Source organism: Tachyglossus aculeatus, chromosome 21 (assembly GCF_015852505.1).
Source record: "Tachyglossus aculeatus isolate mTacAcu1 chromosome 21, mTacAcu1.pri, whole genome shotgun sequence".
Taxonomy (NCBI): Eukaryota; Metazoa; Chordata; class Mammalia; order Monotremata; family Tachyglossidae; genus Tachyglossus; species Tachyglossus aculeatus.
The window spans coordinates 37,702,627-37,720,228 of NC_052086.1; the positions used below are offsets into that span (position 1 = coordinate 37,702,627).

The window sequence follows — 17,602 nt, forward strand, 5'->3', positions numbered from 1 at the left end:
CAGCTGACAGGTGGCAGAGGCGGGATTCGAACCCCTGACCTCTGACTCCAAAGCCCAGGCTCTTTCCACTGAGCCACGCTGCTTCCCCATGGGAATGCCCTCTCTCCGCACATCTGCCAAGCTAGCTCTCTTGTACCTATCTATTCTATTTATTTTGTTAGTATGTTTGGTTTTGTTCTCTGTCTCCCCCTTTTAGACTGTGAGCCCACTGTGGGGTAGGGACTGTCTCTATATGTTGCCAACTTGGACTTCCCAAGCGCTTAGTCCAGTGCTCAGCACACAGTCAGCGCTCAATAAATACGATTGATTGCTTCAAAGCCCTACTGAGAGCTCACCTCCTTCAGGAGGCCTTCCCACACTGAGCCTCCTCTTTCCTCTCCCTCTCCCCCTCATCCCCCCGCCCTACCTCCTTCCCCTCCCACAGCACCGGTATATATGTTTGTATAGTTTTATTGCTCTATTTATTTTAGTTGTCCAATCAATCAATCAATCGTATTTATTGAGCGCTTACTGTGTGCAGAGCACTGGACTAAGCACTTGGGAAGTACAAGTTGGCAACATATAGAGACAGTCCCTACCCAATAGTGGGCTCACAGTCTAAAAGTGTCCATAGTCCATATGTACTATTCTATTTATTTTGCTAATGATGCGCATCTAGCTTTACTTCTATTTATTCTGATGACTTGACACCTGTCCACATGTTTTGTTTTGTCATCATCATCATCATCAATCGTATTTATTGAGCGCTATGTGCAGAGGACTGTACTAAGCGCTTGGGAAGTACAAATTGGCAACATATAGAGACAGTCCCTACTCAACAGTGGGCTCACAGTCTAAAAGGGGGAGACAGAGAACAAAACCAAACATACTAACAAAATAAAATAAATAGAATAGATATGTACAAGTAAAATGGAGTAATAAATATGTACAAACATATATACATATATACAGGTGCTGTGGGGAAGGGAAGGAGGTAAGATGGGGGGGATGGAGAGGGGGACGAGGGGGGTCATCTGTCTCCCCCTTCTAGACTGCGAGCCCACTGTTGGGTGGGGACCGTCTCTATACGTTGCCGACTTGGACTTTCCAAGCGCTTAGTACCGAGGGGTACCTGGCCCAAGAGACGGGGGACCAGGGCCGGGATTGGGGCAGATAAGCAGGGGGAACCAGGATACGTAGGCAGAGGCCAACCAGGGCCGGGAGGCAGTGGGATACCTTGGCCAGGAGGTCCAGGGGCCGGGGTTGGGAGGTAGAGAGGTACCTGGGCCGGGAGGTAGCGGGGACCCCAGGCTGGGCTGGGGCCAGGGAGTGCTGGGGGAGATACAAGGTCATCAGGTTGTCCCACGGGGGGCTCACAGTCTTCATCCCCATTTTACAGATGAGGGAACTAAGCGCTTAGTACAGTGCCCTGCACACAGTAAGCGCTCCATAAATACGATTGAATTAGGCCCAGAGAAGTGAGCCCCTTCCTTCCTCTCCCCCTTGTCCCCCTCTCTATCCCCCCACCTTACCTCCTTCCCTTCCCCACAGCACCTGTATATATGTTTGTACATATTTATTACTCTATTCATTTTACCTGTACATATCTATTCTATTTATTTTATTTTGTTAGTATGTTTGGTTTTGTTCTCTGTCTCCCCCTTTTAGACTGTGAGCCCACTGTTGGGTAGGGACTGTCTCTAGATGTTGCCAACTTGGACTTCCCAAGCGCTTAGTACAGTGCTCTGCACACAGTAAGCGCTCAATAAATACGATTGATTGATTGATTAAAGTGACCTGCCCAAAGTCACAGAGCTGACGAGTGGTGGAGGCGAAATTAGAACCCACGACCTCTAACTCCCAAGCCCAGGCTCTTTCAACTAAGCCACACTGCTTTTTTTTTTAATGGCATTTATTAAGCGCTTACTATGTGCGAAGCACTGTTCTAAGCACTGGGGAGGTTACAAGGTGATCAGGTTGTCCCACAGGGGGCTCACAGTCTTCATCCCCATTTTCCAGATGAGGTAACTGAGGCACAGAGAAGTTAAATGACTTGCCCAAAGTCACACAGCTGACAGTTGGCGAAGCCGGGATTCACTTCTCAGAGAAGTGAATAATAATAATGTAGGTATTAATAATAATAATAATGGTATTTGTTAAGTGCTTATTATGTGCAAAACACTGTTCTAAGCACTGGGGAGGTTACAAGGTGATCAGGTTGTCCCATGGGGGGGCTCAGTTTTAATCTCCATTTTACAGGTGAGGTAACTGAGGCACAGAGAAGTTAAGTGACTTGCCCAAAGTCACACAGCTGACAGTTGGCGGAGCCGGAATTTGAATCCATGACCTCTGGACTCCAAAGCCTGTGCTCTTTCCACTGAGCCCAGACTGAGCCCCTTCCTTCCTCTCCCCCTCGTCCCCCTCTCCATCCCCCCATCTTACCTCCTTCCCTTCCCCACAGCACCTGGATATTTGTATATATGTTTGTACATATTACTCTATTTATTTATTTATTTTACTTGTACCTATCTATTCTATTTATTTTATTTTGTTAGTATGTTTGGTTTTGTTCTCTGTCTCCCGCTTTTAGACTGTGAGCCCACTGTTGGGTAGGGACTGTCTCTAGATGTTGCCAATTTGTACTTCCCAAGCGCTTAGTACAGTGCTCTGCACACAGTAAGCGCTCAATAAATACGATTGATGATGATGATGAACTACAATTGAATGAAGGAATGAACATGGGGGACAGAAGCTCTGTCCGACCTGATTGTCAGATATCTGCCCCAGTGCTCCGAACAGTGCCTAACACTTAGGAAGCGCTTAATAAATACCATAATTATTGGGTGGTGCCCTCTGAGCCACGAGGGCTCTGCCATTTACCTACCACGTGACCTTGCGGAAGTCACGACTTTTCTGGGCCTCAGTTTCCTCAAATGAAAAATGGGGATTCGATGCCTCCCACTTAGAATGGGTGCCCCATGTGGGTCAGGGACTCTGTCCGACCTGATTGTCAGGTATCTACCCCAGCGCTCGGAACGGTATTTAACACATAGTAAGCACTGAATAAATATCCTAATTATTGGGTGGTGCCCTCTGAGCCAGGAGGGTTCTGCTATTTACCTACCGTGTAACTACTGGGCAAGTCACTTCATTTCTCTGGGCCTCAGTTTCCCCATCTGTAAAACGGGGATCATCATCAGCGTGGCTCAGTGGAGAAGAGCACGGGCTTTGGAGTCAGAGGTCATGGGTTCAAACCCCGGCTCTGCCAATTGTCAGCTGTGTGACTTTGGGCAAGTCACTTAACTTCTCTGTGCCTGTTACCTCATCTGTAAAATGGGGATTGAGACTGTGAGCCCCACGTGGGACAACCTGATCACCTTGTAACCTCCCCAGCGCTTAGAACAGTGCTTTGCACATAGTAAGCGCTTAATAAATGTCATTATTATTATTATTATTATTATTGAGCGCTTACTATGTGCAGAGCACTGCACTAAGCGCTTGGGAAGTACAAATTGGCAACATCTAGAGACAGTCCTTACCCAACAGTGGGCTCACAGTCTGAAATTTGATTTTCCATTTGACATCGATTTGACATTTGATTTGACATCGGTTCTCCCATTTAGACTGTGAGCCCTGTGGGGGACAGGGACTGTGTCCATCTTGATTATCTCCTATCTACCTCAGCGCTTAGAACAGTGCTTGACACACAGTAAGCGCTTAAATGTCTTTTCTTAAAGCACTTTTAGACTGTGAGCCCACTGTTGGGTAGGGGCTGTCTCTATACGTCGCCAACTTGTACTTCCCAAGCGCTTAGTCCAGTGCTCTGCACACTGTAAGCGCTCAATAAATACGATCGATTGATTGATTGAAATGTCAGCACTTGGTAATTGCTCAAGAGATATCTTTGGTGGATTGATTTCAGTACCAGTCAATTGTATTTGAGCGCTTACTAGATGCAGAGCCCTGTATTAGTACAATATAATAAACACACTCCCTGCCCACAACGAGCTTACAGTCTAGTCGTCATACCTAGGGATGGCTGCCCTTCACGCTCAACTTCCTAGAGCCAGAAAGGACTGAAGGAAACGCATTATGTGGGAGCCCCTATTTCTGAGAAAGGCCTGAAAGGAGTAAGGTTTTAAGGTTTTGTTTTTTCTCACCAGAAGCGGTAGCTCTGAAAACCCTCCAGAGAAGCCGTCCTGGAGCGGAAGCCGCTTAGCTCACATCAGATCAGCTCTGACCACGAGGCGTACAGTGGAAACTGGTTTGGTTACTCAAAAGGAAACAGTCGACTACCATAGTCACTTCCCCTCCGAATTCTTCAAAGGGGGTGGTAAGGGGTAGCAGGAATCCTAAACGTCTTCCTTTTGGAATAGAAAAAGGAAGCCACGGGAAGCAGCGTGGCTCAGTGGAAAGAGCCCGGGCTTGGGAGCCAGAGGTCATGGGTTCTAATCCCAGCTCCGCCACGTCGGGCAAGTCACTTCACTTCTCTGAGCCTCAGTTCCCTCATCTGGAAAATGGGGATTAAGACTGTGAGCCCCACGAGGGACAACCGATCACCTTGTATCCCCCCCCCCCCAGCGCTTAGAACATCATCAATCGTATTTATTGAGCGCTTACTATGTGCAGAGCACTGTACTAAGCGCTTGGGAAGTACAAATTGGCAACATATAGAGACAGTCCCTACCCAACAGTGGGCTCAGTGCTTTGCACATAGTAAGCACGTAAATGCCATTATTATTAATGTTAAAACGCTCACCTACTCCAAGGTAAAAAAAGGTGAGCGAGTGGGGAGCGGAGAGGAAGAATGGAGTGAGATGGAGCGCTCTTGGCAGCCTGGCTCTCCTCGGTTGCCCAAAATTCATCTCCCCATTGAGCTCAGCCCAGAACTTTCCTTTGCTCCCTTCTGCTCACGCACATCGGCTTCCTTATAAAGAGGAAAACCAATGACCCAAACCTCCATTATCTCAACCACCTTTAGCTCAGATGAGGAGAGGAGAAAGAGAAAGTGTTCGCCTACCTGAACTAAATTGGCCACGAGCAGGCCAGGTCCTGCAAAAGAAGTAGAAAGCAATTCTCCCAACACCCAATCATACGCTCATTTCACGTGGGTCATGTAATAATAATAATAATAGTGGTATTTAAGCACTTACTATGTGCCAGGCACCGTACTAAGTGCTGGGGTGGATACGAGCAAATGGAGTTGGTCGCAGTTCCTGCCCCACGTGAGGTTCACAGTCTCAATCCCCATTTTACAGATGAGGGAACTGAGGCACCGAGAAGTGACTTACCCAAGGTCACACAGCAGACGAGCGGAGGAGCCGGGGGATTAGAACACAGGTCATTCTGATTCTCATGCCTGGGCTCCACCCACTAGAGAAGCGGCGTGGCTCAGTGGAAAGAGCCCGGGCTTTGGAGTCAGAGGTCATGGGTTCAAATCCCGGCTCCGCCAATCGTCAGCTGTGTGACTTTGGGCAAGTCACTTCACTTCTCTGGGCCCCAGTTACCTCGTCTGTAAAATGGGGATTAAGACTGTGAGCCCCCCGTGGGACAACCGGATCACTTTATAACCTCCCCAGAGCTTAGAACAGTGCTTTGCACATAGTAAGCGCTTAATAAATGCCATCGTTATTATTTCCATAGCACCCAGCTGACTTAAGGGCGGGTCACGACAGCATGCTATTGCCAGGGCCTGCGGCTGGGCACCTGTAATGCTAAGCTGTGCCAATCACCGCACATCCCTCTTCTGAACTGAGTAGGGGAAAATCTTTTGAAGTTTGGCTGCCGTGTTGCCTGTGGGTGGTTCGTGTCAGGGCAGGATGCGTGCATCCCAACAGGGACTGGAAACTGAGGGCTGTAGTTACTCCAGCCACCTGTGCTTCTGACCCCATTCCCTCTCATCTGCTGAAATCTCTCGCCCCTTCCCTCCTCCCCTCCTTAACTTCCATCTTCAACCGCTCACTCTCCACCGGTTCCTTCCCCTCTGCCTTCAAACATGCCCAGGTCTCCCCCATCCTAAAAAAACCCTCTCTTGAGCCCACCTCCCCTTCTAGTTATCGCCCTATCTCCCTCCTACCATTCCTTTCCAAACTCCTTGAGCGAGTCGTCTACACCCGCTGCCTCGACTTCCTCAACGCCAACTCTCTCCTCGACCCCCTCCAATCTGGCTTCCGTCCCCTACACTCCACCGAAACCGCCCTCTCAAAGGTCACCGATGACCTCCTTCTCGCCAAATCCAACGGCTCCTACTCTATCCTAATCCTCCTCGACCTCTCAGCTGCCTTCGACACTGTGGCACGTGTTTTGTTTTGTTGTCTGTCTCCCCCTTCTAGATTGTGAGCCCATTGTTGGGTATGGACTGTCTCTCTATTTGCCGACTTGGACTTCCCAAGTGCTTAGTCCAGTGCTCTGCACACAGTAAGCGCTCAATAAATACGATTGAATAAATGAATGAATGAATACTTTTAGACTGTGAACCCACTGTTGGGTAGGGACTGTCTCTATATGTTGCCAATTTGTACTTCCCAAGCGCTTAGTACAGTGCTCTGCACATAGTAAGCGCTCAATAAATACGATCGATGATGAATACCAATCCCAGGGCCTGCCGGATCACACGAGACGCTGATTCCCTTCTAGACTGTGAGCCCACTGTTGGGTAGGGACTGTCTCTATATGTTGCCAACTTGGACTTCCCAAGCGCTTAGTACAGTGCTCTGCACACAGTAAGCGCTCAATAAATACGATTGATTGATTGATGGACTAAGCGCCTCTATTGACTTCTCTGTCAGCCTGTCTTGGGTAGGCCTTCGGTATGAGGTGGCCCAGACTTCTTTCCCTAGCGGCACGATTAAGGTCTATAATCACAGCCCAGCGTGACGTCACACAAAGCTCCTGGGGCGGGAAGGAAAGTAGGAAGGCATTTCCCTCTTTTCCTGCCCTATTTCAAACTCCCCCGGCCCCCCGCCCCTCGGGAGCTTCAGATATCCAACATCTGAAACCTCACACTCCCCTCCAGTCCTGGGGGAGCAAAGGCCCCCAGACTCTCTGCCGTGAGGGCGTCCATCACGTCCTGCATGTGGAGGGCGTTCCCGTGTATAGGAAATACCTGTGCCGGCCCTGCCGTTAATCGACGTGACCCACCTAAGCCGACCTCAGGCTAGATTTCCAAAATCCTCCCCTCCCAAGTCCAGAAAACCATCAGTGGTACTGAACATTTAATAGGTGCAGAACGCTGGAATAACATAATGATGGCATTTGTTAAGCACTTACTATGTGCCAAGCACTGTTCTAAGCGCTGGGGAGGATACAAGGTGATCAAGTTGTCCCATGTGGGGCTCACAGTCTTCATCCCCATTTAACAGATGAGGTAACTGAGGCTCAGAGCAGTGAAGTGACTTCCCCAAGGTCACACAGCAGACATGTGGGGGAGCTGGGATTAGAAGCCATGACTTCTGACCCCCAAGCCCGGGCTCTTTCCACTGAACCGCGCTGCTTCGCTGTACTAAGCGCTCAGCCCATCGCCCAAATATTTAGAGAGAGCACCCCAGAACCGAGGCACTGGCGCTTTGCCCACTGGAGGCTTGCCCGAGGAGAAACCGTTCAGAGACCCTGGAGTTTCTGGGCCTAAAGTTTCGGAGCTCTTGGGAAGGTTGCCTGGAAGAAAAAACAAAACAAAAACCAAACCTCCAAGATTCATACAAGTGACAATATAATTTTGTTTATTTCCTTTTAACACGCTGCTGGTTAAAACGGCCAGGCAGGTATTACAGAATACTCCCTCAATCAAACAATCTGGGAAGGCTTTTAAAAACAAAAATCAAACAGACACACAGCTACATGAAAATCACCCCAGCCCGTTTGCAAGAGCACTCCTGGTCCTCCGCTCCCCCTGCCCCCAGATGACACTCCCCGGCCAGGCCCAAGTTCTGTCCCAGACGCAAATGTCACTGCAAATTGTTTATTAAAACACAAAGCAATGGACAGTGAAACCATCCTCTTGACCCTGGGAAGGTGGGGGTGGAGGGGAGCTAGAGCACAGTAATCCAAGCTAAGAAAGCCTAGAAGGGAAGGGGAAAAGCCGTCCCAAACCCATCCACCCTCACCTCCCTGTCCTCCGCACCCCTTTGCTGCCAGCCTGCGTCCTCTCGCCCCCGGGATGCTTGCTCCACGTGTCCAAGGAGTGGCTGCAGAGCCAGAAGATGGTCTAGGGTCCCCGGCAGCCGCTGGAAATGATGTTTTTTTGCTTACACTTCCGCAGATTGGAGCGGACAAGGGCGGTTCAAGAAGCCTGAGGTCTCCTGACGGGCCAGAAAGGTCAAAGGCCCGATTCACCCGGTTCGAGCTAGAGAGCATCTAAGAAGGCGGGGGGAGAGGGGGCCGGCGGGCATCGGCTTCTGCCCTCAAACTTGGGTGGACAATCACCCACGGTTTAGGGAGAAGCATTCCCGGAGGGAAAAGATCCAGGGTCAAATCACTTTTCATTTCCTGGATTATTAAATGAGGCTGTCCCTCCCCCCAGGAACCTCTCCTTTGCCATTCGCTTGTGTTGGAGGAGGGAAAGCACTTGCGATTTTTTTTTTCTTTCATTTAAATAAAGCACTTATTGAAACCCCAAAGAGAAAGCAATCACGGAGAGAGGCGGCATTTGGCTCCAGGCAGCCAGGTGTTCAGGCTGAGGGCCGGGGTTTCCCCGCGGCCTGCCCCAGCGCACCGGGGCGGAGAAATCCGCAACGGGCACCGCTGTCGGCCGCTGGCCGGGGGCTGGAGGTGGCCTTCCCGCTCCCTCCTCGCCCAGCTAGCCCCCCATCGCGTTCCCCCTGCCCGGGTGCGTACGGTTACCTAGGACAGCCCAGTTGAAAGGCAATTGGCAAAGTATAAGAGAAAAGTATTGAGCTGGGTTACGCAGGGAGCCACCCAGAGAGAGGCCTGGCTTTTTGGGTCCAGTCCCATCCCCGCCACTTAAAGGCAAATGGCCCCAGCCCCTTTCCCTCTATGAGGGTCTTCCTGAAGAGCCTAAGTCCGGGGGGGGGGGTCGAAGCCTCCAAGGAGGGGTTGAAAACTGCCCAGGGAGATTTAGGGGAAGGGCTGCCTCTTCATTTCACTGAGGCTTGGACACGAGGCTTTGCTACCGTTTGGGCCTCTAACCACCATCCTTCCACAGGAGGATGGGAACAGATTCCTTCCCCGAGTTTCAACCGAACCAAATGGCGCCGACTCTCTCTTTTTGCCCGGCCTACCACGATCCCCTTCCCCAAGAGCCCTATCTAGGGAAGAGGTCCTTTCTGATCCCCCCAGGGGGGCCGGCTGGTCGTTTCCAGGAATGGTAGAAGCCCCCCCCGGATCTAGAAAGAACATTCTGCTGGCGGGAAGACCCCTTTGGGCCTCAAAGAGCAGTCATGGGACCAAACGCCCTCCCCTTTTGTGGGAAGGGACCGGCCCTGAGGAAGATGTCCTACTGAGTCTTCCCACCCGGCCAACAGGAGACATTCACCTATTGCCAGCTGGTTCCAGGCAAGGAGGAGGAAGAGGAGGAGATTCAAATGGCTGGCTCAGGCAGAAACCTGTTGCTTGACAAGCCGAGCCCTAAGACCTGGAACTACAAGGGCAAAGATCTCTCTGGTTCGGAGCGGGAGGGACGGAGAAAGGCTTTGGGCTGAACAGCAACCACCCCCGACTTCATTTTATCCTTTCCCCGGAGGCCCAGATGCTAGCAGGCTTCTAGGGAATAGATTCAAGGGGTGGGAAACAGAGGAAAATGCTTCAAGTGTTTCTGAAGTTTGGCTCGGGCCCTCAGGGTGCCAGAGCCAGCCCTCCCACAAAATTGCTTTAGGAAGAAAGAGAAATTCCTTAAAACAGAAGCTTCTCCAGACAGACCGGGGATCAAACCTTATTTCAAGGCGGCATTGGCTTTGGCTGCGAGGGGGGAAGACGAGGGGACCGGAGTGGGGAGGGAGGTCGGTATATTGCATCCTTCCATCCAGCCCTTCCCTCCAACAGCACAGGTGCGGATGGCCTCACGCCACAGCACTCAATTTGAGAGAGACACCTCGAATGACCTCTAACACGAGGTCACCTAATTCCCCAGCCCTCGACCCTTGAGGCAAAGGGCAGGGGAGAGAAAGGGAGGAGGAGAAAAGGGACTCTCAAATGAAGATGGGGATTTCCTGGGTGTAGAAGTTCAAGCGTGGATCTTCCCGTCACACCGTCGGGAGCTTACGAAAGAAAACGAGCCCTTTGCAAATTCGACTCTCGGGTGAGCAGAGCTCAGGACCCCGAGGAGCCGGGGCCGAGTTTTTCCCACAACTGCTTCATCCTCAGCCCTGAGAGCCGGGAGAAAAAGCTCCAGCTCCCTGGGGGCCTGAGTTCCGGATCAGAGCCGAGGACGGGTTTCATCCCAGGTGAGCAAAACGGGCTTTTGGGCTCTCAGGTGTGGTCTCTACAGTCCGTCTCCTCCCCGACCCTGGCATCAGGGCCACTCTCCCCTTCCTCTCCCTTGCCCCAACTCCTCAGCTTGCTCCAGACACAAATGGGAATTGCCGGCGGCAAAAGGCAATAGCTGAACGACAGAGTCATTTCCCAAAACGCATACACACAATACAAAAATAAAAATAACCGAGGCCCCGTTCTCTAAGTTAAAACTTCATGTACCTCTCTTGTCGGAGTCTAGCGGGATACCGGGCTTGGCAGCGTCTGGCTGGGAGTCAAGTCCAGAGCCGTGGCCAAGCAGCGGACAGCCCCAGGCAGACTCGGCAGCTCAACGGATTTGGCTTAAGGGGGGCTCTGGCCTCTGACCGCCCCAGACTCCCTCCCGCCTTCCCCTTCCGCCTGTAGTTTACTCTGGAAAAGTGCTCCTTCCTAAAGGCCGGAGGATTCTGCGGGCACGACGACGCCAATCAACGCCCGAAGCCTCCGGCTCTCGGAGAGGTGGCACGGAAACCAAGGCAGAAGTAAACCTGCTTATTTTTTTTTTTCAATTTAAACAGTACCGTTAGGAAGTGGCCGCGGGCCCCAGGGTTTCTGCCTGGGCCCCTTGGTCACTGAAGAATGGGGGAAGCTCCTAGGGCTCTCCCCACCCGTCTTGCCGAGCAAAGAATGAAACAAGTCCGAACAGAACCAGCAGGGAGATCCTCCCTCTGCATTTTTTTCCTACTGAGGAGCAGCACAAGGCCCCTGGGTGCTAGTCCCCCCCGGGCACCAAGGATAACCTTGGGTTGGGCCAATGGGGGCAGGGTCATTCCACCTCGGCCCGTCCCTCGCGGGATCTCGGGCGCCCGCGCAAGCTTTTGTGCCAGGGCCGGTCCCGGCCGATGAAGGACCGGGGGACTCAGAGCATCTGCGTTCTGGCCCCAAGTGGCGCGATTAGCGCCGGGGTCTCGAGAGAACCGACCGATCCATCAATCACTCAATCCTACTGACCGAATGCCTACTGTATGTGATGCCAATTTGTACTTTCCAAGCGCTTAGTACAGTGCTCTGCACATAGTAAGCGCTCAATAAATACGATTGATTGATTGATTGATACTGTATGTGGGCACTGGGACTTCCTGTTCCTTATCCGGAAAGAGAATGGCTCAAATGAATGGTTTCCTTAAGATGAAATCACGCGGGTGGGCCTGGCCCCGGCACCTCCCCATCAACCCCCTACTCCCCCTCGGAGTCTCCGACTTCGGAGCCGGCCAGCCTCCCTCCCTGGAACTTCCTGCGGCCTGGCTGGTCTCCTCCAAAGGTCCCCGCCTCACTGCTCCACTCAGCAGCAGTGGGGGAGTGTGCCAATCAATCAATCAATCGTATTTATTGGGCACTTACTGTGTGCAGGGCACTGTACTAAGCGCTTGGGAAGTACAAGTTGGCAACATATAGAGACAGTCCCTACCCAACAGTGGGCTCACTTCGTTTCCTGCAGTCGAGCCTGTGTTTCAGAAAGGGCCAAGCCCGGGGCGGTGGGGGTGTGTGTGCCAGGAGTGGAGACCACCCGCCACCGTCCTCGTCTCCCCTGTCCTGGCGGTCTGGACTGTCCCGCAGTGACTCTACAAGAGGAGCCGGGTCAAAAGGTCCGAACAGATAAAGGGGTGGGCCAGGACCTCCTGCCTCAGGACCCCTCTTTACAGATCCAGGGAACAGGAAGGCCTCCAAGAAATGACACCCTGATGGCCCCAAGGGCAGAGGTCAAATCTGCTACCACTGCCAGGCTGCCCAGGCCGTCCCTCTTACAGGTGACAGCCCAGGCCGCTTCAACTCAGAAGACAAAGGGGGCCTTTTGAAGTCGAATCTTTTATTGCCGGGGGTTGGAAAGCTACTTTGGCACTTAGAGAAGACGAAGGGCCCCTGCAAAGGGCTGCTGGGTCAAGCCTTAGGGCTGCAGACTGAGACTTCTTCAAGGGAGGCAGGCCCTGGGACTGGGGAGGTTATGGGGGGGCCGAAGAGAGGAAGGGGAGGCCCAGAGAGGTGCCACCGCCCAATCTCCTTCAGGGAACAATCTAGTGGGGAGCCGGACGAGGAGTGAAATGAGCCACCCAGGAGCAGAGTGAAAGCAAACACAACCCCACTGGGAACTGAGAGGAAAACGGTCTGTTCTGGCCAGCAAACTCCAAGCCATTTTCAGGAGAGGATGCAAACCGGCTAGCGTGGCATAGCCCGGATCAGAATCAGGAGATCAACGGGCTGCGGCAGCTCCCGGAGCCCCGCGGAAATCTGATCCGGAATACCACCAGTGAGGAATCCGCTTGGATACGAGAACCTCTGAGCCTCTCTTTTTTCCTAAAATGCAAATTCATGGAGGAGACTCGCCCTCTCTTCAGCTCATTGCATATCTGCCCCCTAACACACACTCACACACGCACACGCACGCTCTCCCGGGACACCTGTGAACATATTGGGCTCGGCGGGGGGAAACCTTTTAAGACCGTGCTTAATTCCCACCGCTGGTTCTGTCAGGGAATAAGACGCCATTCCGCTCTGCTTAATTGCTGATAAATATTTCATCTTAAAAAGGGAACATTATACCTGGTCCTCCGCCCCTCCCCGAGTCCTCGGCTGCCCGGGCCCGAATCCCTGCCACGGGAGACAGGGGGGCCGGAGTCTTCGGGGCATCGGCCTCCCGCGGCTTCGCTGCTCCGCTCACGCGGGAAGGATCCAGTTTCGCTCCAAGTGCCTCGGAGAGGAAGGAGGCCAAGCAGGAGAGGGTGCGGAGAAGGGGAGGAGGGGGCAGAGTGAAACTGGAGTGAGTGCCCACTACTCACTGTGCCCCCTGCCCTGCTGCTGCTGCTGCTGCTTTTTTTTTTTTAAACTTTTTTTGTTCATAATTATGAAAAATATGGAGAGACCCAAACCAACCACGTTTGGTCTAACTCCTTCCTATGCCCTTCCCTCCCGCCCCCCGAGATGGTGCTCGCTCTCACAACCGGCACAGGCAGAAGAGGGTCGGAATGAAGACACCAAAGGCCACGAGAATGGGGAACATGAGGCTGCTGTTGTCAGAGGCGTACGGGTTCGGGGTGCGGGGGCCCGACTGGACTCGGTTCTTATTGGCCTGCTTTTTGACGCTGGAGCCCTCTTCGTATTCCTCTTCGTCCTCCTCCTCTTCCTTCTTCTCCAGGCCAGGGTGAGGCTGCAGCTTGGGCACCTCTGTGGGAAGAAGCCAAATAGGCTTTTGGGTGATCAATCGTATTTATTGAGCGCTTACTGTGTGCAGAGCACTGTACTAAGCGCTTGGGAAGTACAAGCTGGCAACATAATCCAACGCCCCCAAGGTAAAGCCCCATTGTCCACCGTCCCGGCCCGAGTTGACTCTACTCGGCAGAATGGGCAGAGACAATAATCTGACATTCAATACGGGGAATTCATGACGCTCCTACCCACCTCCCATGGCCGAACACCCGGCTCCGTCCCGAGCGGGCTCACGGTACAGCAGACCTCTTCCCCGAAACCCCCTGCTCCCCGGGCTCTTGAGCCGGTCTTTACGATTGATTGACTGATCGATTGATTTACCCCACGGAGCGATCCTGCGCCCGGGACAGAAAGCGCCAATCACCCGGACTCTGCGGCCAGCCCCGGGGCTTCCTCGGTCAGCCCTGACTCTTCGGGCCAGACCCTCTCACTTGGGTCCTGGCTGGGGCCAGTGGGCCAGGCCCAAAGTTGGGATGCTATGAAGGTGGGATGGAGGAACGAAGCCAAGCAACCTCAGTCCCCTGTGGGGGCCAGGTGCTCCCGATGTCGACTCCCAAGCAACTGGGGTCAGGACCCTCCCCATCCCCACCCCCAATTCACCCACCTCTGCCAGAATTGCAAACCCTGTCCACCCGCGGATCACAAGAACCTCAGTGCCCAGCCCGTGATTCCCCCATGCCGCCCTCCCAAACGGCCAGGGCTCCGAGGAAGGGGAGCAGTCAGGTCATGAGAACCTCCCACCCAACACCAGGAGAAACCCGGGCCTCGGAGAGTGGGTGAAGGAAGAGATAAGACCTAGACTTCCATCTCCCGCTCTTGGGAGGTTGTCTCTAGTCCAGCCCTACTCACAGTTTGGAAATTTTAGGGCAGGAAGGCAGGGAGTTGAGGAGTGACACTATGCAGGCCTCACCCGGTCCAGATTCTGCTCCCCCGGGGCCTCTCTGCCATATGCCCAGCTTATCCCCCCTGGGAGTCAGGCCTCTGACTGTTCCGGGAGCGACCGGCTACTATGTGCTCTGCACATAGTAAGCGCTCAATAAATACGATTGATTGATTGATTGACCGGCTAGATTCTCGATCCAAGTGCCAGCTCAATGTTTGGGTCCTGCCCGCTCCTTCTGGACTGAGCTCGGTGAGCTGACTTCCCAGGAGAAAGAAAGCGGGGCTCAACTTACCATCCACTGTCCCCGCCATGATGTATAAAGCACACACTTTGGGATTGTCATAGTACCCCTGCGGGAGGAAGCCAGGATACAATCAGACCCCGAGAGGAAACACCTTCCCCGGCTCCTCCCGCTCTCCCCGATCCTGCTTTTAGATGTAGGGGGCGGGGATTGGGACAAGGGGGGGGGAACGGATGGAGAAGTGCGGCGGGGAGAGGGCGGAGGGACGTTACCTTGACGAACTCGATGTAGAGTTTCCCAGTGAAGGTGGACACCTCTCCCTGGACGCTCAGCTTCCCCTTCTTGATGCTGATGGGGATGATCTCGTCATGAGCCGTGCTGTGCCCGACTCTGTCAAAGATGTCCAAGTCCTTCACCACCACGTGGCCGTTCAAGCGCACGTCAAACACCTTCCGGGGACAGAAAAGAAGAGCGGCGGGCAACAAGGTCAGAGCCGCTGGACGACGCTGGGTCCCCAAGGCCCTTCAGGGGCTCTCGGGGTTCCCCTGATGGCCTCCTTGATACCAAAAAGGCCGAAAAGAGCCCGATGAGCCCCTAACCTACAGCCTGTGTCGAGCCAAACCGAACTTCCCACTCTCTCCCTTCCCAAGGAAACGAACCACTCACTCCCAGCCCCGGCCTTTGGGGCTCACGAAGACATCGTTTTGGGAACCGCGTTATATGTTACCGACTTGTACTTCCCAAGCGCTTAGTCCAGTGCTCTGCACACAGTAACCGCTCAATAAATACGACTGAATGAATGAATGAACCGCGCCCCAGCTCCAGTGGGAGGGACAGAAAAGAATTCCCATTTCTCCTGTGCCCGGCTGAACCAGGGTAGAGAAGCTTGAGAAGCAGCGTGGCTTAGTGGAAAGACCACAGGCTTGGGAGTCGGAGGTTGTGGGTTCTAATCCCCACTCTGCCACTTATTAACTGTGTGACCTTAAGAGCACAGGCTTTGGAGTCAGAGGTCGTGGGTTCAAATCCCGGCTCTGCCACTTGTCAGCCGTGTGATCTTGGGCTAGTCACTTAACTTCTCTGGGCCTCAGTTCCCTCATCTGTAAAATGGGGATGAAGACTGTGAGCCCCATGTGGGACAACCTGATTACCTTGTATCTACCCCAGCGCTTAGAACAGTGCTTGGCACATAGTAAGCGCTTAACAAATATCAACATCATTATTATTATTATTATTATTCTGTGCCTCAGTTACCTCATCTGTAAATGGGGTTTAAGTCTGTGAGCCCTATGTGGGACAACCTGATTACCTTGTACCTACCCCAGCGCTTAGAAGAGTGCTTGGCACATAGTAAGCGCTTAACAAATATCAACATCATGATTATTATTATTATTATTCTGTGCCTCAGTTACCTCATCTGTAAATGGGGTTTAAGTCTATGAGCCCTATGTGGGACAACCTGATTACCTTGTCTCTACCCCAGTGCTTCAAACAGTGCTTGGCACATAGTAAGCGCTTCCCAAATACCTTTATTACTATTATTAACTATAATAATGATAATAATACTTTGAAGGCACTTACCATGTCAAGCGCTGGGGGAGATACAGGTCAATCATCATCATCATCATCAATCGTATTTATTGAGCGCTTACTATGTGCAGAGCACTGTACTAAGGTCAATCAGCTGGACACAGTCCCTGTCCCACTTGGGGCTCACAGTCCAAGAAGGAGGGAGTAGGATTGACTCCCCATTTTACAGATAGATAGGTAACTGAGGCTCAAGAACTGAAGTGACTTTGCCACGTATCTGCTGTGTGACCTTGGACGAGGCAGGATTAGAACCCAGGTCCTCTGAATCCGAGGTCCATGCTCTTCCCACTAGGCCACGCTGCTTCTCAATGTGCCTGGGATCAGAAAGCCATGGCTTCACAGTTACTGGAAGCCCAGGCTCGTGGGGAGGGGAACGCAGCCAAAGCGGCTCAACCGAAGGCAGGGAGGTTCAGCATCCTGCCCTTCCAGGACAAACTGGGGCTCCCCGGCGGAAAGTAACCGGGAGGGGAGGAAGGCGGTTGGGATCCCTCGGTCACTCGACACCCCGGCGCTGCCTCACCTTCTGCTGCGACTGGGCAAAATACACCTCGGCGAACTTCAACACCAGCACGTAGTCGCCCTCCTCCTTGATGGGAACCTCGTAGCCGAAGGTCTCCTCGTTGTAGCGCTCCGTCTGGTAGAGGATTTGGTCCTCGGGGTTGGAGCGCAGGATGGGCAGCTTCATACCGTAGTCCGAGGCTGGGGAACAAACCCGAGAGCCGCGTCAGAGGGTGGCGGGGTCCAGCCCGCGGGCCCCCAGGGCTCTCCCCAACCTCTCCTGGGTAAGGGGCGGCCGCCCCTTCTCCGGCCCAGGACACAATCGGGATGGAGTGAGAGGAAAAGCGGAGGGCATCGCCGGGACAACGGGAGCCCGAGAGAGCCGGCCCCATCCCGGCTCTCTCGAACACGTCCTTTGGCAGACAGGGTCTGTTAAAAGGACGTCTGGGGAAACAAATATCTCGCAGCTGCGGGATCTCTCCCCGGCGGGAGGGAAGGAGGGCTTTGGTAAACGAGGGAGGTGGCAAGGCATTCTAGACCAAAGGCGAGAGAGCTGAGCTCACCAGGGAATGCGCTTTGTCTGGAGGAGTCCTCAGGGGTTTTCAAAGAAATGGGATTTGGGGGCAGACTAACCAGTGCACGCGTGGCTCCCAATAAGGACAAAGTCTGAACCGGCCTTCTGGAGCCAAACGCGGTAGTACAAAGCTCTGCACACTCAATAAGTTCCGGTGACCGATGGATGGGTGGTT

The 17,602-nt window shown here is 53.1% G+C and overlaps 1 protein-coding gene across 1 annotated transcript in view; it reads right to left on the bottom strand.

Annotated features, from left to right (window-relative positions):
• Window positions 1–13,201: 13,201 nt before the first annotated feature.
• MLEC (malectin) overlaps window positions 13,202–17,602 on the bottom strand; it is a 30,238-nt gene continuing 25,837 nt past the window's right edge. The window contains exons 2-5 of the mRNA XM_038762404.1: window positions 16,876–17,054; window positions 15,041–15,217; window positions 14,820–14,877; window positions 13,202–13,602 (exon numbers count right to left, since the gene is read on the bottom strand). Coding sequence (XP_038618332.1) covers window positions 13,373–13,602; window positions 14,820–14,877; window positions 15,041–15,217; window positions 16,876–17,040 — 630 coding nt within the window. The 5' untranslated portion in view covers window positions 17,041–17,054 and the 3' untranslated portion in view covers window positions 13,202–13,372. The remainder of the gene's footprint in view (window positions 13,603–14,819; window positions 14,878–15,040; window positions 15,218–16,875; window positions 17,055–17,602) is intronic.